Genomic DNA, 22,771 nt, shown 5'->3' with positions numbered 1-22,771 from the left:
CTGGGATTTCCGAGACTAGGCGTCTGTGGGCAGTGAGTTACTGCTCTCTTCTGCCAAGGACTATTCTATGGCTTGTTGCATCCATGATAATTCAAACGTCAACAATTAACTGGCAGRTCTTAAAGGGATAGTTCGGGATTTMGGCAATGAGGCCTTTTATCTAATTCCCCAGAGAGATGAACATGTGGATACCATTTTTAAAAATCCCAAAGTATCCCTTTAAGTATTGTCTACTGACATGCCCATCATCAATATATCTAATTTCAAAGTTTTAAGAGAAAGAATCATTGCACATAAACATTGTAATGTTTTCTTTATTACTGAACTGTGTTAAACAGTACATACGTAACATTTATCMGTGGAAATACATTTTAGTACCTTAACAWCAATGAACAAACTCAAAAACATCACCTTTTTATTCATCATTAATGAATACAATAATAGACAAAATACAGWATATATATATATATTACTTGTGTCAAATAAGAGGGTGAAAGTGCTTCTTCTAACYGTTATACTGACAGTCTGACAYGGGAGTGACAGAGGAGTGACAGGGGAGTGACAGGTTGATTCAAGCAGGCATGGCCATCTTTAGAGGTCAGGTCCATAATCATATTTGATTGTGAGGCAATGTTAAAGTAAATGTGTTAGGGCAGTAAGTGCTTGTATATAACTCTCTGTATATCCCAGCCTTCTCAAATGTGCATATTTTTATGTGAATCCTAAAAGACGTGTCTGTAAGATGAGGACCCAAGAGGCAGGAAACAACAGAGTCTGTTCCACACAGAGCACATACAGTATAAAGTAAATACAAAATTAAATAGCTTCAAGGCTGTATAAATCTAAGCCTTGTGGTTTTAAGTAATACTGTTGGGATTATTTATCCTTCTATGGTAGTTAAGTGATTGATTTATATCATTGATTGGACAGAGTCCACTCATCATGATGTGCTGGTCTGAATCAGTCAGTCCCTGGTTATAGCGGAACCAGTGCAGCACGGTACTTCCAAGGCCCTGATTTCAATACCCCTGGCTTACTGACTAATATTGACAAATCCAATCCATCTCATTTTAGTCWCTCAGTTCCATAGGTATTGCAAAAACTGTGCCATCCTCACYGCAACTCTCTCGATATGCCCCCTGATGATCACCGACCATACAGGCAACAGACTAGAGGAATCCGTTTGCTATGGAAGCCTGTCAAGCACATGGCAATTAAAGATGCAGTCCAGAGTTTTACTATATTTTCAGCCAGTAGTTTTGAAGGTGGTGCTCACTAGCCAAAACGGTTCGCTGTTTTTTGTGTAGCCTACTACGTCATCCAACTGTGTACTACCTCATCCATTTTGTATAATATGTTACAAATTTTGCAATTCATGTGATATGTTACAAATCCAATTTGTGCAATATGTTACGAATTTCAATYCCTCATTAGAAAACTGAGGAAATGCCTCCTCCCTTCTTCAAGAAGCTCATCAATGATCTGAAGTGATTGATAACAAGACTGAAAGCAATATGGTGGAAAGGAACCTTACTTTCACCTTCCCTGTCTGTCAAACTGGTGGGGATGATCAGTTGACAGGCAGATGATAATGATCCGATGACACAGGCAGCAGAAAGGCCAGAGAAATGTACACAAGTGTACAGTAGGCCTACAACCGGTGCACTTTTGAAATAGGAATGTAGCAGGCACCTSTTCTCTAGACCTACTCTTGGTAACCTAAACACCATGTCAATTTAAATACCGGTAATGACACCTCTCCCTATCTTCACATCACCGTCAAATCGCTGTATAGCAGATACTGTACTATTGACATATCTTACGTTAGTGACTTCTCAATTACATACACTATGTATACAAAAGCATGTGGACAAATTAGTGGATTTGGATATTTCAGCCACACCCGTTGCTGACAGGTGTATAAAATCGAGCACAGAGCCATGCAATCTCCATAGACAAACATTGGCAGTAGAATGGCCTTACTGAACAGCTCAGTGACTTTTAACGTGGCACCGTCACCTTTCCAACAAGTCAGTTAGTCAAATTTCTACCCTGCTAGAGCTGCCCCGGTCAACAGTAAGTGCTGTTATTGRGACGTAGAAACGTCTAGAAACAACAACGGCTCATCCGGTAGGACACACAAGCTCACAGAACGGGACCGGTGAGTGCTGAAGCGCMTAGCATGTAAAAATCGTCTGTCCTTGGTTGCAACACTCACAACCGAGTTCCAAACTGCCTCTGGAAGCAAAGTCAGCACAATAACTGTTTGTCGGGAGCTTCATGAAATGGGTTACCATGGCCGGGCAGCCGCACACAAGCCTAAGATCACGATGAGCAATGCCAAGCYTTGGCTGGAGTGGTGTAAAACCCACCACCATTGAACTCTGGAGCAGTGGAAACGCGTTRCCTGGAGTGATGAATCACGCTTCACCATTTGGCAGTCCGACAGACGAATCTGGGTTTGGCGGATGCCAGGAGAATGCTACCTGTCCCAATGCATAGTGCCAACTGTAAAGTTTGGTGGAGGAGGAATAATGGTCTGGGGCTGTTTTTCATGGTTCGGGCTAGGCCCCTTAGTTCCAGTGAAGGGAAATCTTAACGCTACAGCATGCAATGACATTCTACACGATTCTGTGTTTCCAACGTTGTGGCAGCAGTTTGTGGAAGGCCCTTTCCTGTTTCAGCATGACAATGCCCCTGTGCACAAAGCGAGGTCCATAGAGAAATTGTTTGTCGAGATTGGTGTGGAAAAACTTGACTGGCCTGCACAGAGCCCTGACCTCAACCCCATCGAACACCTTTGGGATGAATTGGAACGCCGACTGCGAGCCAGGCCTAATCGCCCAACATCAGTTCCAACCTCAGTAATGCTCTTGTGGCTGAATGGAAGCAAGTGCCCGCAGCAATGTTCCAACATCTAGCGGAAAGCCTTCCCAGAAGAGTGGAGGCTGTTAAAGCAGTAAAGGCGGACCAACTCCATATTAATGCCCATGATTTTGGAATGAGATTTTCGACGGGCAGGTGTCCATTTTTTATAATGTAGTGTATATTAGTGACTTCTCAAGGACAGGTTTTGATACAGTGAGAGGCATAGTGGGTAGTGTATACTTTTCAGGAAGCTGGTATCAAACCCTGGTCCTCAACTCTGTGCATTCAACCAGTCTAGTCTGGGAGCAACAGGCAGTTKATCTAGGTCTCAGGCAAGGTTACCCATCATCATATGAGCCTACCATAGGTAGGCATACAAGTGCATGTATGAATTTATCAAATGGTAGGCTACTGTAGGCTTACTGCTCAATGAGCAGGTGAAGGCCTTTATATGGTGTTTGCTATATCCTACTTTTAAAAGGCCATTCTGAACAATKTATATTTCTAAAAAAGTAAAGGAAGGGAGGGACATTATGCTAGTATACAGCAGTATATACATAAATCACACACATCACATTATCATCATGATCATCTTCATCATCAGGCGTTCCGCCTATTCGTTCCAGATGAGCGGCCTGTCTCGTGATCGGGTCTATATTTTAACCAGCAGATCAGCCACGTGACGACCACCGAGAACATGGCTAGGATGCTGGCCACCGACAGGCAGATGGGTCCCGCGGGCGAGGGTGGGCTGCTGTGACTGTGCACGAAGATCAGGCCCATGAAGAGCAYAACCAGCATGGACAGAAAGGAGAAGATCACGCACACACAGCCCGTAGTCAGGGCAACCCGCTTGCAGCTCTGACAGCTTCCATAGCGCACCGAGTCCTGGGAGAGGGTAGTGGCCGTGGACAAGGTAGTGGAGGGGGTAGCTTGGCTCGTGGACGCCCCCGATGCCTCCTCGCGCCTGAGGGCGACGAGTGCGGGGTGCAACCGGGGCGGGTAGAGGGGCAAAGCATCCTGAGGCAGAGGGTCAGAGTCAATGTACAAGGGGAAATCCTCCGTTACCTTGGTATTATTGGGTAGGTTTTGTATCCGATAGTCCGGTACGGGTGTCCTGTGGCGACATATAGGGCAGCTGATGCGCCATGGACGCTCCTCGCGGAGATGGAGAGTGTTCAGGCACTCCTCGCAAAATGTGTGCAAGCATTCTAAAATCTTGGGCGCGCGACGGTCAAGGTCGAAATAATTGRAACATATTTTGCATTCATACTCCTCGTACGGGAATGCTGTCTCCAGGCCGCTCGGSTGTTCTGCTCCACTGGATGCTGAATCTACCTCTGCCATGTCATCTTTCGCCGATCACATTCTCTACGAACACAAAGGAGCCGACAGGCAGAGATGCTGATGACGGTGTTCGTCTATCCCRGTTCATAAAAACGCCATCATCTCTCTGATGAATTGTATAGCCGACGTTGAAATTGTTGATATATTTGTAAAATCCCCACGACGTCAAAAAATGAAAATCCAGTTGTATCCCCTCATCATCAGTGTTCAGATCCGCTGGTTAAAAATACATGGGTCTCATTTTACGCTTCGGGTGTGGAATCGGTGATGTAATGCTCGTGACGACTCTTCGATGGGAGGGTTGGTTCATCCGCCGGAGTGATCTGTGCTCAGCCCGCATTGAGAGGAGACAGTGAGGCGGCTATTGACACAGAGTTCATGGTTGTTATCTTTCCTATCGGTTGGTGGAAACCGTCCAGGTTGAAAGGAGAGGCCAATATACACCGTTTTCAGTCCTCTCTGGGAGTCAGACCGAGAGGAGATGTAGAGATAACAAGGTCCGTTGCCATCATGCCAGACAGAAGAAATGTGCCATAATTAAATCAAAACATCTCATGAGTTTACACGATAGACTCTGTCAAAAAGTAAAAGTTTCATATTGGTCCCCCTGTGACATGACCTGTGTTCATACTGTTTTGTTTTATATCCTCCTGAGACACCAGCAATGAATTGTTGTCCTCTCTAGTGTACATCAGTTCTTGGTCCGTATCTCTGAGGCCATACAAGACACTGTATTCAGTCCTGCTTTTCAGTGATATCAGGTGTGAGGGGGTGTGACCGTGACAACTTTATCTTCCTGGTTCTAAACAAAAATGMCTTTCATCAAAATTAGCACATTTTATGGATATTTGAAAATAAGTGTGTGTAGCCTAATTATTAATTATAATTTTTATGCGTTTTATATTCAAACTGTTTCTAGTAAATATCTCAGGAATAGTTAAGTGAGTTGTCAGGACTGTGTAAAACATTTTCACATTAAATATGAGCTAAATAAGAGCTTATCAAGAAATATCCTCTGTYGTGGACACCCGGATGCCGCAACTACGTTTTTCACTTACTGTAGGCTACCCATTGACTGTAATCAAAGGCAGTACAGTATGAAGATAAGCTGATCACACTTGTAGGCAATGTCGTGACAACATTGGCTAGCAAAGCTCTTGCTTAGAAACAATTCGGTTGCATTCCAAACCCTCTCCACTCAGCCCTCAAATRAAGTGGACACTTCTGATGACGTGTCATGACGTCTGTTTACACTTGCAGGACAAGGGTCYAGGGAGGGAGGAATTCATTTTAAATGGACCGCCCTTGCCCGGAAAATTGTCKCTCGTTCGTCCCGCGACAATTGTGTTTTCATCCACCGGCATACACCGGTAGCTTGTGGGTGCTTTATATGCACTACCGTCAATTATGATTGCATGTCTACTTATATTAACTATATAATTATTAATATACGCTTACTGTATGATAGCTAGCAAATTAATTACCTAACTAACGCTAGCCTGCCTAGCTACTTCTGAAGGAAAATATTTTATTTCTACAATTTCCAAAAGCTAACCAAACAAAAACATKATTACTTTTATGAGAAGTGTTTGTGCATTAGTAGCACAATTTCTAATTTATTTACATTCGTTTTTACTTACTCTTGTATGTTGACTCAATATTGACATTAAAGTTTTGGCGGACTTTTCTGTGCAGACGTAATCATCGCGAATTGAATTATGGGGCGTTTCAGGCCCTGAAGTGAACATAGTTGTACACTCGCAAACTCCATTAAAATCGAGYGCTGAGGGGCTTACGTTGCAAACTTCACTTGCTTGGCTAATCATTTGGACCGACGACAAATATGGCCGSGGAGATCCGCCCAAGGGCATAAAGCGAGGGTAAGTGAACAAAGGTCTTTCATGAGTTTGAAAGGCAGCCTTCATCAGTTCTAACGGTCGTCTCGCACCCAACTGCGCATGTTCAGGCCGTCAAATCAAAGGTACTCTAATATAAAGTTGTTTTTMATGAAAATGAAAACGTGTCAGTTTGTCACTTTAACGACGTTGAAGTTAAACTACTTCAAACATTGTCTCGAATCTCGGTTGTGCCTTTAAAGTTTGAGAAAATGAACAACTAAGTAAGAATTATTTGCTTCTCATTGATTCTCAAACCCTGGCCAAGTCTGTTTGGTCGGTTTCACCAGCGTTCCCTGAAGTCTCGCGATGTTGCGGGCCTTCTGTGTTATAGAAACTGATGTAAAAATATTTTCTTCATGTTTATGTCCTAAATGAACATAAAGAGGACAATTTTGCACTTAAAATAAAATAGAAAAAAATATATGTATTTTTGTTTCTTGGCAACATGTTTTTTTTCTCACCCCAAACACTTATGTTATGTAAAAAAAAAAAAAAAAAAAACGAATAACTAAAAATAAACAACATAACGATGGTCATTATGGCCAAACAGTTATATTTTTGTTTCATCAGACCAGACGCCATTTCTCCAAAAGTACGACCTTTGTCCCAATTTCAGTTGCAAACCGTAGTCTGGCTTTTTTATAGGGGTTTTGGAGCAGTGGCTTCTCCTTGCTGAGCGGCTTTCTGGTTATGTTGATATAGGACTCGTTTTACTGTGGATTAAGATATTTTTGTGCTGTTTCCTCCAGCTACTTCACAAGGTCCTTTGCTGTTGTTCTGGGATTGATTTGCACTTCACTTCTCGCACCAAAGTACGTTCATCTCTAGGAGACAAAACCTGAGCGGTATGATGGCTGCATGGTCCCATGGTGTTTATACTTGCGTACTATTGTTTGTAACAGATGAACGTGGTACCTTCAGGCATTTGGAAATTGCTCCCAAGGATGAACCAGACTTGTGGAGGTCTACAATTCTTTTTCTGAGGTCTTGCTGATTTCTTTTGATTTTTCCCATTATGTAAGCAAAGAGACACTGAGTTTGAAGGTAGGCCTTGAAATACATCCACAGGTAACCTCCAATTGACTAAAATTATGTCAATTAGCCTATCAGAAGCTTCTAAAGCCATGACAGTCATTTTCTGGAATTTTCCAAGCTGTTTAAGGCACAGTCAATTTAGTGTATGTAAACTTTGACCCACTGGAATTGTGATACAGTGAATTATAAGTGAAATAATCTGTCTGTAAACAATTGTTGGAAAAATGACTTGTGTCATGCACAAAGTAGATGTCCTAACCGACTTGCCAAAACTATAGTTTGTTAACAAGAAATTTGTGGAGTGGTTGAAAAACGAGTTTTAATGACTCCAACCTAAGTGTATGTAAACTTCCGACTTCAACTCTACATATTTTATTAGACCCATTAAGTCTTCATGTTCAATATCAGTTATTGAATAAAGGCATGTAGCATAGCCTTAACCCCATTTGGCCTCATTAGGCTATATGTTAAAAAAAATATTAAAAGACTTAAAACGATGCACACACACCCTGCATATAAACATAGACTACATTGTCATCTCAGTTATAGGCCGATTAGCATAAACTATTAGAATACATTACGAATCTTTTAAAAAGTAAATATAAGGGTGTGATGGCCCCTCCCTACTCTGTCTACTGGGTTTTGCTGTGCTTACTTCCTGCAGGAGATTGGTGGGCAGCGTAGGAGAGGTGGGCACAGCTGGGAGGGTTGTCACTGCTGAGGCGGCACACCTGTGAAAGCTCAGCTGTGGCATAAAGGCACTGTTTCCCCGTTCAGCAAGAGATTCCTCTCTCCATGCATARCTTTAGTTGTTTCGTTGTGTCTTTGGCAGTTGAGACCTAATTTACTGACCTTCATGCCTCATCTGATTATTGTTGAGTGTTTACTTTATTTATGGAATTAATTKATGTTATTCCTTTACTCAGTGTGTGGTTTCCCATTGTTTGTTATAATCTTGAGRCAGGTTGTAACAAGGGTTTTAAAAAGAGTGGCTGATCGTATCACCTAGTCTAAAGGTTGGTGAATACGTCTGGGCAAGTGGCGCAGTGGTCTAAGGCACTGCGTCGCAGTGCTAGTTGTGCTACTAGAGATTCTGGGTTCGAATCCGCAGCCGGCCGCGACCAGGAGAGCCATGGGGCGGCGCACCACTGGCGCTGCGTCGTCCGGGTTAAGGGAGGATTTGTCCTTGTCCCATCGCGCACTAGTGACTCCTGTGGCGGGTCGGGTGCAGTGTACGCTGACACAGTCGCCAGGTTTCCTCCGACACATTGGTGCGGCTGGCTTCCGGGTTAAGTGGGCATTGTGTCAAGAAGCAGTACGGCTTGGTTGGGTTGCGTTTCGGAGGACYCACGGCTCTTGAACTTCACCTTTTCCGAGTACTTGCAGGAGTTSGATACCACGAAATTGGGGAGAAAAGGGGTAAATAAATACATGGTTTTGACAGCTTGGTGCTCCTCGCTTATCCCACACACACCTTTCAAACCGCACCTGCATGCCCAGAGAGCACACCACTGTGGGATGCTCAGGGTCGGTYACATACTCTGTCGGAGTCTGTACCTGCCAGTCTATTCTCATAGGCTAGGCTACTGTATGAGAATAGACTGGCAGGCACAAACAAACTGCTTAAATATCTGGTCCGGAGCTTGTGGCCAAGTTCCAGAGGGCATGGGGTCTGTTCCCCATCGACGCCGCCAATCAGAACGGAAACTGGGRGCACCCTCTGCGGGAGACCCTGCTCTGGGACGCGGACGCACCTGACACTTGCTCGACTGCGGTGCAGTAATGGACACGCTATTACCAATGAACAGGACAGCAACTCAAATTACAATCACAAGGAAACTCAATACATTTACATTTACATTTAAGTCATTTAGCAGACGCTCTTATCCAGTACAATGTTGTTGTAAGTGTAAACCTTTCTATAAGATTTGAATGAGTTATTGAGTTGGAGAAACAGAAGAAAGTAAGCTCCCACTGGGTGAAAACTGGTTGAATCAACGTTGTTTCCAAGTCATTTCAACCAAAACAGTCAATGTCATGARGTTGAATCAACTTGGAAAAAAGTGGATTGGCATAAAGTCATCAATGTAAGGCAAATTATGTATGGAAATGGYACTTTACATAGCCTATGACAACTCAACCAAATGTAAATCAAAACTAGATGTTGAATTGATGTCTGTGCCCAGTGGGCTATAGGCTACCTTCCCAGGGCCGGCGTTATGGGCAGGCATTAGGGTGCCTGGGCAGCCCTTCTTTCCCAACCAAATCAAATATTTAAATATTGATCATTTATTTGGCTGAGATGTTCACCGACAGAAAGACCCATCAATCTCAGATAAAGCATCCGAGTGAGCAAAACATCTCCCTTCTGTCTCAGTATGTGTAGCCCATGTATCTGATGCTGTCTGATCAAAAAAAAGTATGGCATGTCATACTCTTTTCGGCCAAACCACATCAGATACATGGACTACGACAGAATTAGACATCCATGTTTCTCAAATTTCGAACTTGTTCCAAAGTGTTTAAGGTTAAGTTTAGGCATTATCTCCAAAATCTTAAGGTTAAGCATTAACTCCGAATGGTTAAYTTAAGGGTTAAGGTTTGGGATAGGCTTTACACCAAAATTTCAAAAACATTGGACATGCAACCTTTGACAGATGCTTACGCCCATCTGCCTGAAACTTACTTGAAGGTAACATGGCTCACTGTTGCCCCTAGTGGCCGGTTTCCACGTCATCTTCTGACCTCCTCAGACATGGATGGACGTCCAATACTGACTTGTATCACTGAGGATGGACATCAAATATTGACTTGTATCACGGGTAACCTGGCTGGGGCTACATCATGTAAGACAGAGGGGTGCTGTTTCACTCTCRTGGATGCTTTCTCCAGTGAGATAATTTCCGCCATGGGAATTGAAGGAAAGTTGACAGGTACACAGTGTACTGTTCAGATGCTGGAAATATTTTGGCCGAACGTGCAAAGGTAGCCTACTTTTTGAATAAGGTTTAAATAGGTTTAAAGTAAATTCAAATACAACATTATATATTTACACCTGTCTATAGAGAAATAAATTAAATCATTCAAAATACTTCACCAGAGAGCATGACTTAGCTACAGAGGATCATCAGCTTCTTTAAAAAAAATAGCTGTGGATTGTTATAAATCAAACATGCTTAGGCTATTCCAATTTGAGCAGTGCGCGTGGCAGTAGGCCTGGCTGATTACCAAGTTGCGGCTGTCAGTGAAAAAAATAAGTGTGAAGATAATGTGCCTTGAGTATAATTTAAAATATTGAGACAAGTAGAAGGGGAGGGGTCCGTGGCGAATATATAGGCGTGTCTCTCCAGAATGTGCTCAACTCCAGAATGCCTCACCTGTCTACCACCAATTCTTGTGCATTCATTGTTTCATTGCATGAAGAATTGTTTGCACTTGGATGATTTATTTTGTTATAAATTCCTCATTTACATACATTTACATTTAAGTCATTTAGCAGACGCTCTTATCCAGAGCGACTTACAACATGATTCCATATGTGTTATTTCATAGTTTTGATGTCTTCACTATTTTTCTACAATGTAGACAATAGTACAAATAAAGAAAAACCCTTGAATGAGTAGGTGTGTCCAAACTTTTGATTGGTACATACAGTGTTAAACAAATCAAAATGTATTTTATATTTGAGATTCTTCAAAGTAGCCACCCTTTGCCTTGATGACAGCTTTGCACACTCTTGGCATTCTCTCAACCAGCTTCATAAGGAATGCTTTTCCAACAGTCTTGAAGGAGTTTTCCACATATGCTGAGCACTTGTTGCTGCTGTTCCTTCACTCTGCGGTCCAACTCATAATGACATAAAACACACCTCCAGGCTGTGTAAGGGCTATTTGACCAAGAAAAGTGATGGAGTGCTGCATCAGTTGACCTGGCCTCCACATCATCCGACCTCAACCCAGTTGAGATGGTTTGGGATGAGTTGGACCGCAGAGTGAAGGAACAGCAGCCAACAAGTGCTCAGCATATGTGGAACTCCTTCAAGACTGTTGGAAAAGCATTCCTTATGAAGCTGGTTGAGAGAATGCCAAGAGTGTGCAAAGCTGTCATCAAGCAAAGGGTGCTACTTTGAAGAATATCAAAATATAAAATCAATTTAGATTTGTTTAACACTTTTTTGGTTACAACATGATTCCATATGTGTTATTTCATAGTTTTGATGTCTTCATTTTTATTATACAATGTAGAAAATAGTACAAATAAAGAAAAACCCTTGAATGAGTAGGTGTGTCAAAATCTTTGATTGGTACTGTATGTCACCAGTAGTAAATGTACCATTAATCCCCATCATTTGGTTACATTCATTTCTGMCAAAGCATGTATTAATTACAGTCATTTYCCATTCTCAGTGTGGAAACTGTGTTTGCCGATTTCAAAACCTGCTACACTTGTGAGAAACACYTTTTTGGTTTATTTCATAACCATAATTTATGAGTTTTGACAAATATTTTATTGTTTCTGCTTGGGGTGCTCCATGTGAGCAATGAGCATGTGTCTGGTTTCTCTGTCCTGTTAATGTTGAGGGAGCGTACGGGCCTAATCACGCATAGAAGTAGACCTACACTCTTAGAAAAAAGGGTTATTCGMGTGTCACCATAGGAGAACSCTTTTTGGGTCCAGGTAGAATCATTTCTGGGTCCAGGTAGAATCCTTTTTGGTTGCAGGTAAAACTATTTTGGGTACCATGTAGAACCCTCTGTGAAAATGGTTCCCAAWAGGGTTCTACATGGAACAAAAAAGGGTTATTCAAAGGGTTCTCCTATGGGGACAGCCGAATAACCCTTTTAGGTTCCAGATAGTACCATTGTTTCTAAAAGTATACCTTGCCTGCTGTGAGCAAAATTGGAAAGTGCCCATTTTGGGAAGTCTGATTTCTGATTGTCTTAACTCAACATGTCCACCACTAATAAGCTGACCTTCCCAGAAATGTTTTCTTCACCTCACAAGTCAACAAAGTCTGTTTATTTAACAGTATTTGAAAAAACTTTCTAACACGCTCCCCCTGGATAATCACCAAGCCTCAGTGTGAAAGAGCAAATATCATGATCTGATATATCCAGTGGAAACATCATGAAATACATGAACACTTTTTCCAAAAACAGCTGTCTGTTCCGAGCTCACTGGGATGGGGAAACTCTGAAGGCCCAGAATAGGCAATTTTATACAATGTTGCAAATGTGCTAGAGTGACAGCTTCAGGCTGGACCCAATCATTGATTGATTTGATACAATGTTGCACTTCACTAGCAATAGTTAATGTCWAGACAGAAAGAAAGGGAGGCAGAAAGGTGGAGTAGAGAGATGAATGTGATTGAAAGAACCGTCATTTTCATCAGGATATTTTCTACAGTTTTTATTTGTCGAGCTTATGTATTTTTACTTAGTCGACAATGGAAATGATAGGCCTACTGCTGCATTGGCCTATAGGCAGGCCATCGCTGAGTTTCATGCATGCACTCATTTCTTTAGCTGCCAATGAATCACAGTGTGCTTTCGCATTTGTTGAATTTTTACTTTTAGATTKATTCAGATTTGTATGATTAACAAGTCACAATGATTTTGAGAAAAGAAAATGTTATTATTTAAATGAAACTTCCATGAAAATGTGCATATGAAAATCCTAACTGGCATGCAGATTTGTAGAAATGGAAGGATAAATTGTAAGCTTCCCCAAACTTGAAACTCCTGCGCGGCCTGTAAAGTGATTTGTTTGACAATCAGATGAAAACATAATGACTAGCCTAAACAAACAACCCAACATCCGTGTTTGTTAGGGTATTCAAATGGACCATTACATAGCKTATGACCTGACTTGAGCAGTTAGCCTATTGTTTAGTTAAGACTACTTTAAACTTAGATACCACAGACATTCAGTATCAACAGCCGTTCCAGCCTGATGAGGACTGTTGATGGTCTTTTGGCTGGCGCAGATGAGGATCATGWCACTTGAGTAAAAGTAAAGATATGTTAATAGAAAATGACTCAAGTGAAAGTCACCCAATAAAATCCTACTTGAGTAAAAGTTTAAAAGTATTTGGTTTTAAATATACTTAAGTATCAAAAGTAAGGCTAAAAGTATGAATCATTTCAAATTCCTTATATTAAGCAAACCAGACCGCACAATTTTTTWAATATATATTTTTTAATGTACAGATAGCCAGGGGCACACTCCAACACTCAGACATAATTTACAAACAAAGCATTTGTGTTTAGTGAGTCCTCCAGATCGGATGACCAGGGATTCTCTCTTTTAAGTGRGTGAATTAGACCATTTTAAGCATTCAAAATGTAATGAGTACTTTTGAGTGTCAGGGAAACTGTATGGGACACTTTCTTTAGGAATGTAGTGGAGTAAAAGTTGTCAAAAATATAAATAGTAAAGCAAAGTACAGATACCCCCCAAAAATACTGAAGTAGTACTTTAAAGTGTTTTTACTTAAGTACTTTACAACACTTGTCACAACTGGATCTGTTTCTCTTTTCCRACCATCACACATTGGAGGTCCTGATGGTGACTACAGGAAATGGCAGTGCTAAAAACATGTTTGGTCAAGTTATTTTCCAAAAGACAAAATATTTTTTCTAAATTAAAATCAGAAATAAACAGCCATTCATTGCGTTTCATAGGCTATCCATGTGACTCATGAGATAAAGACTTTGCAACTGACAAAGCTGTCCAAAGGCTGGAATTGATAACAATACTCCATGMTCTATTATTTTCTACACGAGTAGAAAAGGCCATATACAAATACTGTAGTTGATCTCACTAAATGTTCATTTGAGGCTACAAGTAGTTKTCTTGGTCAGGATATGGTTACAGAAGAGTGAAAATTATAGGAATGACAATGACCTGCAATGAGCCTCCTTTTTGTTACTATGCTGTAGGCTACTGTGCTTTTACACTGTGAATGAGTGGCAAAAAGTTTACTGCAATCAGTAATGTTTCCCTCCTCTTCTAGTATCAGATATCCCAGATCTTATATTGTGGGAGTCAACCTGTCTGTGTAGAGCAGGGTTTTCCAACTGGCAGTCAGCAGGCCGAATTTGGCCCACGGGGGGTTTTCTGGGCAAAAAAATCCACAATTCTAATATTTAATTCTTGGACATAAAATACTGTAAAAACACCAGGAAATCAGCTCCAAGTGATTTTAGTTTTGGAAATGTGTTCCAAGTATCCCCCACATAATATAGAGATACAGTGGGGTGGACAAGTATTTGATACACTGTCGATTTTGCAGGTTTTCCTACTTACAAAGCATGTAGAGGTCTGTAATTTTTATCATAGGTACACTTCAACTGTGAGAGATGGAATCTAAAACCAAAATCCAGAAAATCACATTGTATGATTTTTAAGTAATTCATTTGCATTTTATTGCATGACATATGTATTTGATCACCTACCAACCAGTAAGAATTCCGGCTCTCACAGACCTGTTAGTTTTTCTTTAAGAAGCCCTCCTGTTCTCCACTCATTACCTGTATAACTGCACTTGTTTTTGAACTCGTTACCTGTATAAAAGACACCTGTCCCACACTCAATCAAACAGACTCCAACCTCTCCACAATGGCCAAGACCAGAGAGCTGTGTAAGCCATCAGGGATAAAATTTAGACCCTGCACAAGGCTGGGGGGCTACAGGACAATAGGCAAGCAGCTTGATGAGAAGGCAACAACTGTTGGCGCAATTATTAGAAAATGGAAGAAGTTCAAGATGACGGTCAATCACCCTCGGTCTGGGCTCCATGCAAGATCTCACCTCGTGGGGCATCAATGATCATGAGGAAGGTAAGGAATCAGCCCAGAACTCCACGGCAGGACCTGGTCAATGACCTGAAGAGAGCTGGGACCAACAGTCTCAAAGAAAACCATTAGTAACACACTACGCCGTCATGGTAAAATCCTGCAGCGCACGCAAGGTCCCCCTGCTCAAGCCAGCGCATGTCCAGGCCCGTCTGAAGTTTGCCAATGACCATCTGGATGATCCAGAGGAGGAATGGGAGAAGGTCATGTGGTCTGATGAGACAAAAATAGAGCTTTTGGTCTAAACTCCACTCGCCGTGTTTGGAGGAAGAAGAAGGATGAGTACAACCCAAGAACACCATCCCAACCGTGAAGCACGGGGTGGAAACATCATTCTTTGGGGATGCTTTTCTGCAAAGGGGACAGGACGACTGCACCGTATTGAGGGGAGGATGGATGGGGCCATGTATCGCGAGATCTTGGCCAACAACCTCCTTCCCTCAGTAAGAGCATTGAAGATGTGTCGTGGCTGGGTTTCCCAGCATGACAACGACCCGAAACACACAGCCAGGGCAACTAAGGAGTAAGAAGCATCTCAAGGTCCTGGAGTGGCCTAGCCAGTCTCCAGACCTGAACCCAATAGAAAAATCTTTGGAGGGAGCTGAAAGTCCGTATTGCCCAGCGACAGCCCCGAAACCTGAAGGATCTGGAGAAGGTCTGTATGGAGGAGTGGGCCAAAATCCCTGCTGCAGTGTGTGCAAACCTGGTCAATAACTACAGGAAAGTATGATCTCTGTATTTGCAAACAAAGGTTTCTGTACCAAATATTAAGTTCTGCTTTTCTGATGTATCAAATACTTATGTCATGCAATAAAATGCTAATTAATTACCTAAAAATCATACAATGTGATTTTCTGGATTTTTGATTCCGTCTCTCACAGTTGAAGTGTACCTATGATAAAAATTACAGACCTCTACATACTTTGTAAGTAGGAAAACCTGCAAAATCGGCAGTGTATCAGATACTTGTTCTCCCCACTGTATGTGATCATATAGAAATAATAATAATAATTMATTGGATTTATATAGCGTTTTTCTACCAACTMAGGTACTCAAGCGCTTTACATAGTAAGGGGGAAACTCACCTCATCCACCATCAATGTGTAGCACCCACCTGGGTAATGCACGGCAACCATTTTGTACCAGAACGCTCACCACACATCAGCTATCAGGTGGAGAGGTGAGGAGTGATATACGCCAATCAGGAAGGAAGGGGATGATTAGGTGGCAGGGATGGAATGTGTCCAGGTTGTGAATTTAGCCATGACACCGGGGTGAACACCACTACTCTTACAATAAGTGCCATGGGATTTTGAATGACCACAAAGAGTCAAGACACTGTTCCCACATGTAATCAAGGTTTGAAATGATTGTTTTAGTCAAATATTATATCTGTTTAGGCTTCTTGCGGTCAATTTGCAGTCTTATTATGTTCCGGACACCTGACCATCCGCTCAAGAGAAAATTGGCTTGCGGCTCAATCTAGTTGATCCCTGGTCTAGAGACTACTCCTCTTCGAATATGCGAGGTCCTAACTCTGTACCCCCCACAGCTGTCTGCTAGGCCGCAGTATGAGAGGAGGAATCGGCTGCTATACCCCCTGTTCCTGGTGTCAGCTGGGCTGGGTCACGAGGTCTTCTACATCACCTTCCCGCCTTGCTTACACTGGAACCTGGACCCCTTCCACTGCAGACGTCTCGTCAACATCTGGACCGTAAGTCACCTGTGGTTGCAAAAAGAGAGTCTTCTCTGCTCTTCAACCCATCCATCTTTTCTCTCTTTTCCCCTGCTACCTATTCAATTCATACCTGTGGTTTCATTACAGAAAATACATGTTAAACTGTTGGAAATACCCACACCATAAGTCAGATATGGTATGCCAGATCAGCGTGTGCCTTGGTGGTCACAGACTGATGCTTTGCTGGAATTGTTATTTTATTTTACCCATATCTTACCAGGTAAGTTGACTGAGAACACATTCTCATTTACAGCAACGACCTGGGGAATAGTTACAGGCGAGAGGAGGGGGATGAATGAGCCAATTGTAAGCTGGGGATGATTGGGTGGCCATGATGTTATGAAGACCAGATTGAACATCCCATACAATAGTATGTTTTATCGTATGTGAAAGAGAGAGAGAGCGTGCAACAATAATGCTCTTCTTCTCCTTCACCTCCTCTGACCCCTTACCCCTCTCTGACCCCCCCCCCCTTACCCCTTTCTGACCTGGTCCTGACATCACAATGTCCCCAGGCCACAAGGACCACATGGGGCCAGGTTGACTGGTGCTACAGGGTAAAAGGACAGGCAATAGGACAGAACAAGAGGGTCTCTAAATTACTCACTATTTGGCAAGCACCAATTAACAATCCCACAATTTCAACCAGTGTTATAACTGTTTATTACTGAGTTATAAACATCTAATAATGAATCGTTAATACTCATAGATCATCCATGTTCCTGCATCTAGTTATGCTTTGTCCATGAAGCTCAAACACACGCACACACACGCACACACGCACACACACACACACAGGCACACACACTCTGACAACGAGTGACATTAAGTTTGTTTCCTCTCCTCCAGCACAAGGTGTGTGCTCTTTGAGCGACCTGCCCATGTTCTGCCCCAGGGGAGGAACGGTTTGGGCAGTGAACTCTGAACACCTAGACACCTCGCACGCGCAGGCACGCACGCACGCACGCACGCACGCACGCACGCACACACACACACACACACACACACACACACAGTCACACACAGAGTTCCTCTCTAGAGTGTAGTTAGGTATTGCAACCTAAGTTGATCTCTCGTCTAGTCAGCCTGTTTTATTGACCTGGTCATTGCTTTGAGGTTCTCTCTCTATGGGAACCATTTGGTCTGACTGCCCTTAGGGCAAACAGCTCTGCGGTTGTAAAGCCCTCTCTTATTGTGAAGCTGGTGTTTTCTAGGGTTCACGCTGTGCCCTCACACATGCACACACATACACACACTCCTCTCGTTTAGCACAACACGCACCTTAATTATAGGGTAACATCAGTTGCCATGGTAACACAGGACTTTTCTTAATGATCATAACTAATGTCACTGAATTAGAGACTGACCCTCTCCACTCTGGTCCTCTTCCTAAAGCATGCTGTATTGACAGAACTTAAACCAGCATTTATTACTTCATCAGAAAACAAACCAACAATGTTGTTTTTTATTATTTTGTTTTAAGCCTTCACCAAACCGTAGCCCTAACCTTAACCACTCTTAATGAATGCCTAAAGTCTTAACCTTTGAGTTGTTTCTGTTTTAACCCTGTAACCACACGGAATTGCTACTGTAACCACGCAGAATGAATGCGTCCATAATATATCACATTTCGATGGGAAAATATGAGATCTTGTTGCAGGAACAGTCCATTCCTCCCCAACCCACCACCCTCCCATGTTGACAGATCAAAGTCCAGAGCGACACTCGGCCTAATCAATACTCTCATTCATTCAGCTAACTCTGTGCTGCTACTATCTGTTTATGACCTGCACCATCTTTAACTCATGTCTTCATGTGATGGAGCCTGGTCAGTCCTTTGATGTGGCCCACACAAAGAGCCTAATGTGTCGGCCCACTGTATAGGTTGATCTGAGGGCAGTACCAGTGGGATTGATATGATTGGTTGGCTGGTAACAGGGTACGCTATTTGTCAGATTCAGAGTGTTTAATAGTCACATGTACAGGGTTGCAGGTGTGATTGCAGGGTACAGTGAAAATCTTAGGCTCTGAGCTCCAACATGCAGGACTAAGTGAAATAAAATAATACAAATGGTCATAAAAAACAACAATATAAATAGCACTATATACATCCTAACTATAGCAGTGATGAATAAATACATGTGTGGAGGCAGAGTAAATGGTGCCCGTGTCTTGGAGGCAGTAGCCTCCAGGGAACAAGCGGCTGATTGCTAAAGAGATAGATAGTGACTGTCTTTCCTCCCTCCCTCCCTCCTCTTTTCACTTTCAGTCTATAAACTCTGGTTGCTATGCTAACCATGAGGATAAGAAGCCTATAGGCAGTTCTCTCTCTCATGGACCATGGTTACTCAAACACTCAATGATTATAGTCTCCCCATCTTGTCAGTTGGAATAGTCATGGTTACCACCTCTATCTTTCTTTCTGTAGCTTGCACACTCTTTCCTACCCCATCTCTCTCTCTCTAAATATAACAGGCAGAGCTAAATACAACTCTAGCCTAGGTGGAGGGTCAGCCCCCGTGTCCCACTAGCGCCGTCTCCTAAGGATGTGTAGTAGACAGTCAGTGTGTACTGATTGGCCGCACATCCCTGGCCTGGCATTGCCTGCACACCCTCTCTGGCCACGTACACACTAAGGTTTTGCTACTGATGTACAATGCATTTGTGATACATCGTTTTTCTGCACAAACTCTCTGCTGTATCACTAAAATATCAGTTGTTTCACAACCATTGTGTCAGAACCTGAGTTCTGTGGAGCGTGTCTGTGTTACTGTAGGGGTACACAGTCAGCATCAACTGAAGACACTGTGTCAGAACCTGAAGTTCCTGTGTGAGCGTGTGTGCTCTACTGTAGGGGTAACACCACAGTCAGCAAACAGAACATAGAAATCCAAACTGAGAAACACTGTGGTCCAGAACCTGCAGTTTTGTGGCAGCGCGTGTTGTGTTAACTGTAGGGGTAACGTCAGCATCAACTGAGACCTGTGTCAGAAACCTGAGTTCTGTGGAGCGTGTCTGTGTTAACTGTAGGGTACACAGTCAGCATCACATGAAGACACTGTGTCAGACACCTGAGTTCTGTGGAGCGTGTCTGTGTTACTGTAGGGTAAACCAGTCAGCATCAACTGAAGACACTGTGTCAGAACTGAGTTCTCTGTGGAGCGTGTGTTACTGTGGGGTACACAGTCAGCATCAACTGAAGACACTGTGGTCAGAACCTGAGTTCTGTGGAGCGTGTCTGTGTTACTGTAGGGGTACACAGTCAGCCATCAACATGAAGACCTGTGTGTCAGAACCTGAGTTTGTGGAGCGTGTTGTTACTGTAGGGGTACACAGTCAGCATCAACTGAAGACACCTGTTCAGAACCTGAGTTCTGTGGAGCGTGTCTGTGTTACTGTAGGGGTCACAGTCAGCATCAACTGAAGACACTGTGTCAGACCTGAGTTCTGTGGAGCGTGTGTCTGTGTTACTGTAGGGGTACACAGTCAGCATCAACTGAAGACACTGTGTCAGAACCTGAGTTCCTGTGCGAGCGTGTCTGGTGTTACTGTAGGGGTACACAAGTCAGCATCACTGAAGACACTGTGTCAGAACCTGAGTTCTGTGGAGCGTGTCTGTGTTACTGTAGGGGTACACAGTCAGCATCAACTGAAGACACTGTGTCAGAACCTGAGTTCTGTGGAGCGTGTCTGTGTTACTGTAGGGGTAACACCGTCAGCATCAACTGAAGACACTGTGTCAGCAGCTCATGGATGTATTTGATTCTTACAGTAGATTGGTTTACTGAGGAACTGCAGACTGTGCTCCTTTTATAGAGTGTGCCTTGCATTTTTCTTGCAAACTGGTTACTACGACTGATGATTACATAGTTTATGGATACTGTGTGGCCATTCTTAATGGAGCATTGAACAATCCGGTTAGCTTCATACATTAGAATGTTTTTCATTTATTCTTTGCACAGTAAAAGTGTACCGAGTTCCAACCAATCAAATGTATTAGTAAAGCCCTTTATGAAGACTTACCCTTCTCTCTTTTCCTCTCCTTCCTATCTTCTCTTCTCCTCTTTCCTCTTCCTGTCTTTCCTCTCTCCTCCTTTCCTCTCCTGTCTTTTCCTCTCTCCTCCTTTCTCTCCTCTCTTCTCCTCTCCTCTCCTCCTCTCTTCTCCTCCTCTCCTCTCTTCTCTCTCTCCTCTCTCCTTTCCTCTCTCTTCCTCTCCCCTCCTCCTTTCTCTTCCTCTCTTTCCTCTCTCTCCTCGCCTCTTCTCCTTTCCTCTCCTCTCTTTTCTCTTTCTCCTTTCCTCTCCTCTTTCTCTCCTCTCTTTCTCTCCTCTCCTCCTTCTTCCTCTCCTCTCTCTCTTTTCCTCTCCTCTCCTCTCTTTTCTCTCTCTCCTCCCTCTCCTCTCTTTCTCCTCCTTCTTCTCTTCCCTCCTCTCCTCTCTTCTCCTCTCCTTTCCTCTCACTCTCTTCTCCTCCAGATGGTAATGTACATCGGCCAGGCCCAGAAGGCTGTGCTGAAGCTGCCTCGTCCTCTAGCGCCCCCAGTGGTTTAGCTGGAGAAGRGTGTGGACGCTGTGTATGGCCTTCCCACCACCCACGCCATGGCCGCCACCACCATCCTCAGTGTCGCTTCCAGGGTTCATGTGAGGCCCATGCAGCGCCTTGAGCCCCTTGGGTCCCCTGCCAAGCTTCTGCTACTCAGTCTTGGGGGAGACTCATCACTTGCACCCTTCCCTGGGACAAGGCCTGTACAGAACCATAGATGTAAACATGAAGAGTTTRGTGCCACATAGTTATATATACTGAACAAAAATATAAACGCAACATGCAACAATTTCAAAGATTTTACTTAGTTACAGTTCATATCAGGAAATCWGTTTATTAGGCCCTAATCTATGGATTTCACATGACTGGGCAGGGGTGCTGGGGAGCCAGGCCCAGCCAATCAGAAGGAGTTTTTCCCCACAAAAGGGCTTTATTACAGACAGAAATAGCCCTCAGTACCCCCACACCCCTCCTCAGACGATCCTGCAGGTGACGAAGCTGGATGTGGRGGTCCTGGGCTGGCGTGGTTACATGTGGTCTGCGGTTGTGAGGCCGGTTGGACGTAATGCCAAATTCTGTAAAAGGACTTTGGAGGTGGCCTATGTTAGAGAAATTAACATTCAATTCTCTGTTAACAGCTCTGACATTCTTGCAGTCACCCTCAAAACTTGAGACATCTGTAGTATTGTGTTGTGTGACAAAACTGCACATTTTAAAGTGACCTTTTATTGTCCCCAGCACAAGGTGCACCTGTGTAAGGATCATGCTGTTTAATCAGCTTCTTGATATGCCGCACCTGTCAGGTGGATGGATTATCTTGGCAAAGGAGAAATGATCACTAAAAGGGATATAAACACATTTGTGGACAACATTTGAGAGAAATAAGCTTTTTGTGCATATGGAAAAGTTGTGTGATGGCCAGTCACCATCAGTCACCTTCAGACACACCCACACAGCTGCTGTTTGTTCCTCTGATTGACTATAGAGTAAATTACTGTCAATCTCTCTCCCTCTCAAACACACACACACACAACAATCAATCAGCTACTCAAACACCAGCCTCAGATACAGTGGTTGTGTGCACCAGCCTCAGATACAGTGGTAGTGTGCTTCAGTGGTGACATTGTTTCTGAGAATCAAAGAAAGCACATAGCTATAGTGGTCTGGTGCAGTGGTGACTTAGTTTATGTTTCTGAGAGGGCACATAGCTATAGATGTGTAGTGGTCTGGTGCAGTGGTCTGAATGGCCTGAGGCGATCTCTTAGGTTGAGGGGTGAAAGGTCAGGACAGTCAATCACAGTGGCCCCTCCATCCCAGCATCCTTTGTGTCCATTGAGTCCTCTCTTCATTAACTTCTTCTGAAAGGCCCCCCTAGCTACAAGGGGAAGGAACAGACACAGGAAAGAGAGGAGGAGGAGCAGGGGAGGGAGGGAAAAGGAGGTCAATGAATATACATGACATGGGCTTGCTTCACTGTCATTGAAATG

The 22,771-nt window shown here is 43.3% G+C and overlaps 2 protein-coding genes and 1 pseudogene across 2 annotated transcripts in view; 1 reads left to right on the top strand and 2 right to left on the bottom strand.

Annotated features, from left to right (window-relative positions):
• Positions 1-318: 318 nt before the first annotated feature.
• LOC139022831 (RING finger protein 228-like) lies at positions 319-5,159 on the bottom strand. The gene has a single exon (XM_070434235.1). It carries the CDS (start codon positions 4,213-4,215, stop codon positions 3,469-3,471), a length of 747 nt encoding a protein of 248 aa, XP_070290336.1. The 5' UTR covers positions 4,216-5,159; the 3' UTR covers positions 319-3,468.
• Positions 4,446-21,604, top strand: LOC111982725 (sphingosine-1-phosphate phosphatase 2-like; annotated as a pseudogene).
• Positions 21,571-22,771, bottom strand: part of LOC111949662 (phenylalanine--tRNA ligase beta subunit) — a 30,114-nt gene continuing 28,913 nt past the window's right edge. Inside the window, exon 17 of the mRNA XM_070434231.1 lies at positions 21,571-22,659. The gene's annotated coding sequence lies outside the window, so the exon portion shown is untranslated. The remainder of the gene's footprint in view (positions 22,660-22,771) is intronic.

Source organism: Salvelinus sp. IW2-2015, linkage group LG22 (genome assembly GCF_002910315.2).
Source record: "Salvelinus sp. IW2-2015 linkage group LG22, ASM291031v2, whole genome shotgun sequence".
Classification (NCBI taxonomy): Eukaryota; Metazoa; Chordata; class Actinopteri; order Salmoniformes; family Salmonidae; genus Salvelinus; species Salvelinus sp. IW2-2015.
Note: the sequence above shows the minus strand (reverse complement) of the source record. Positions and strands in the feature narration are given on the sequence as shown.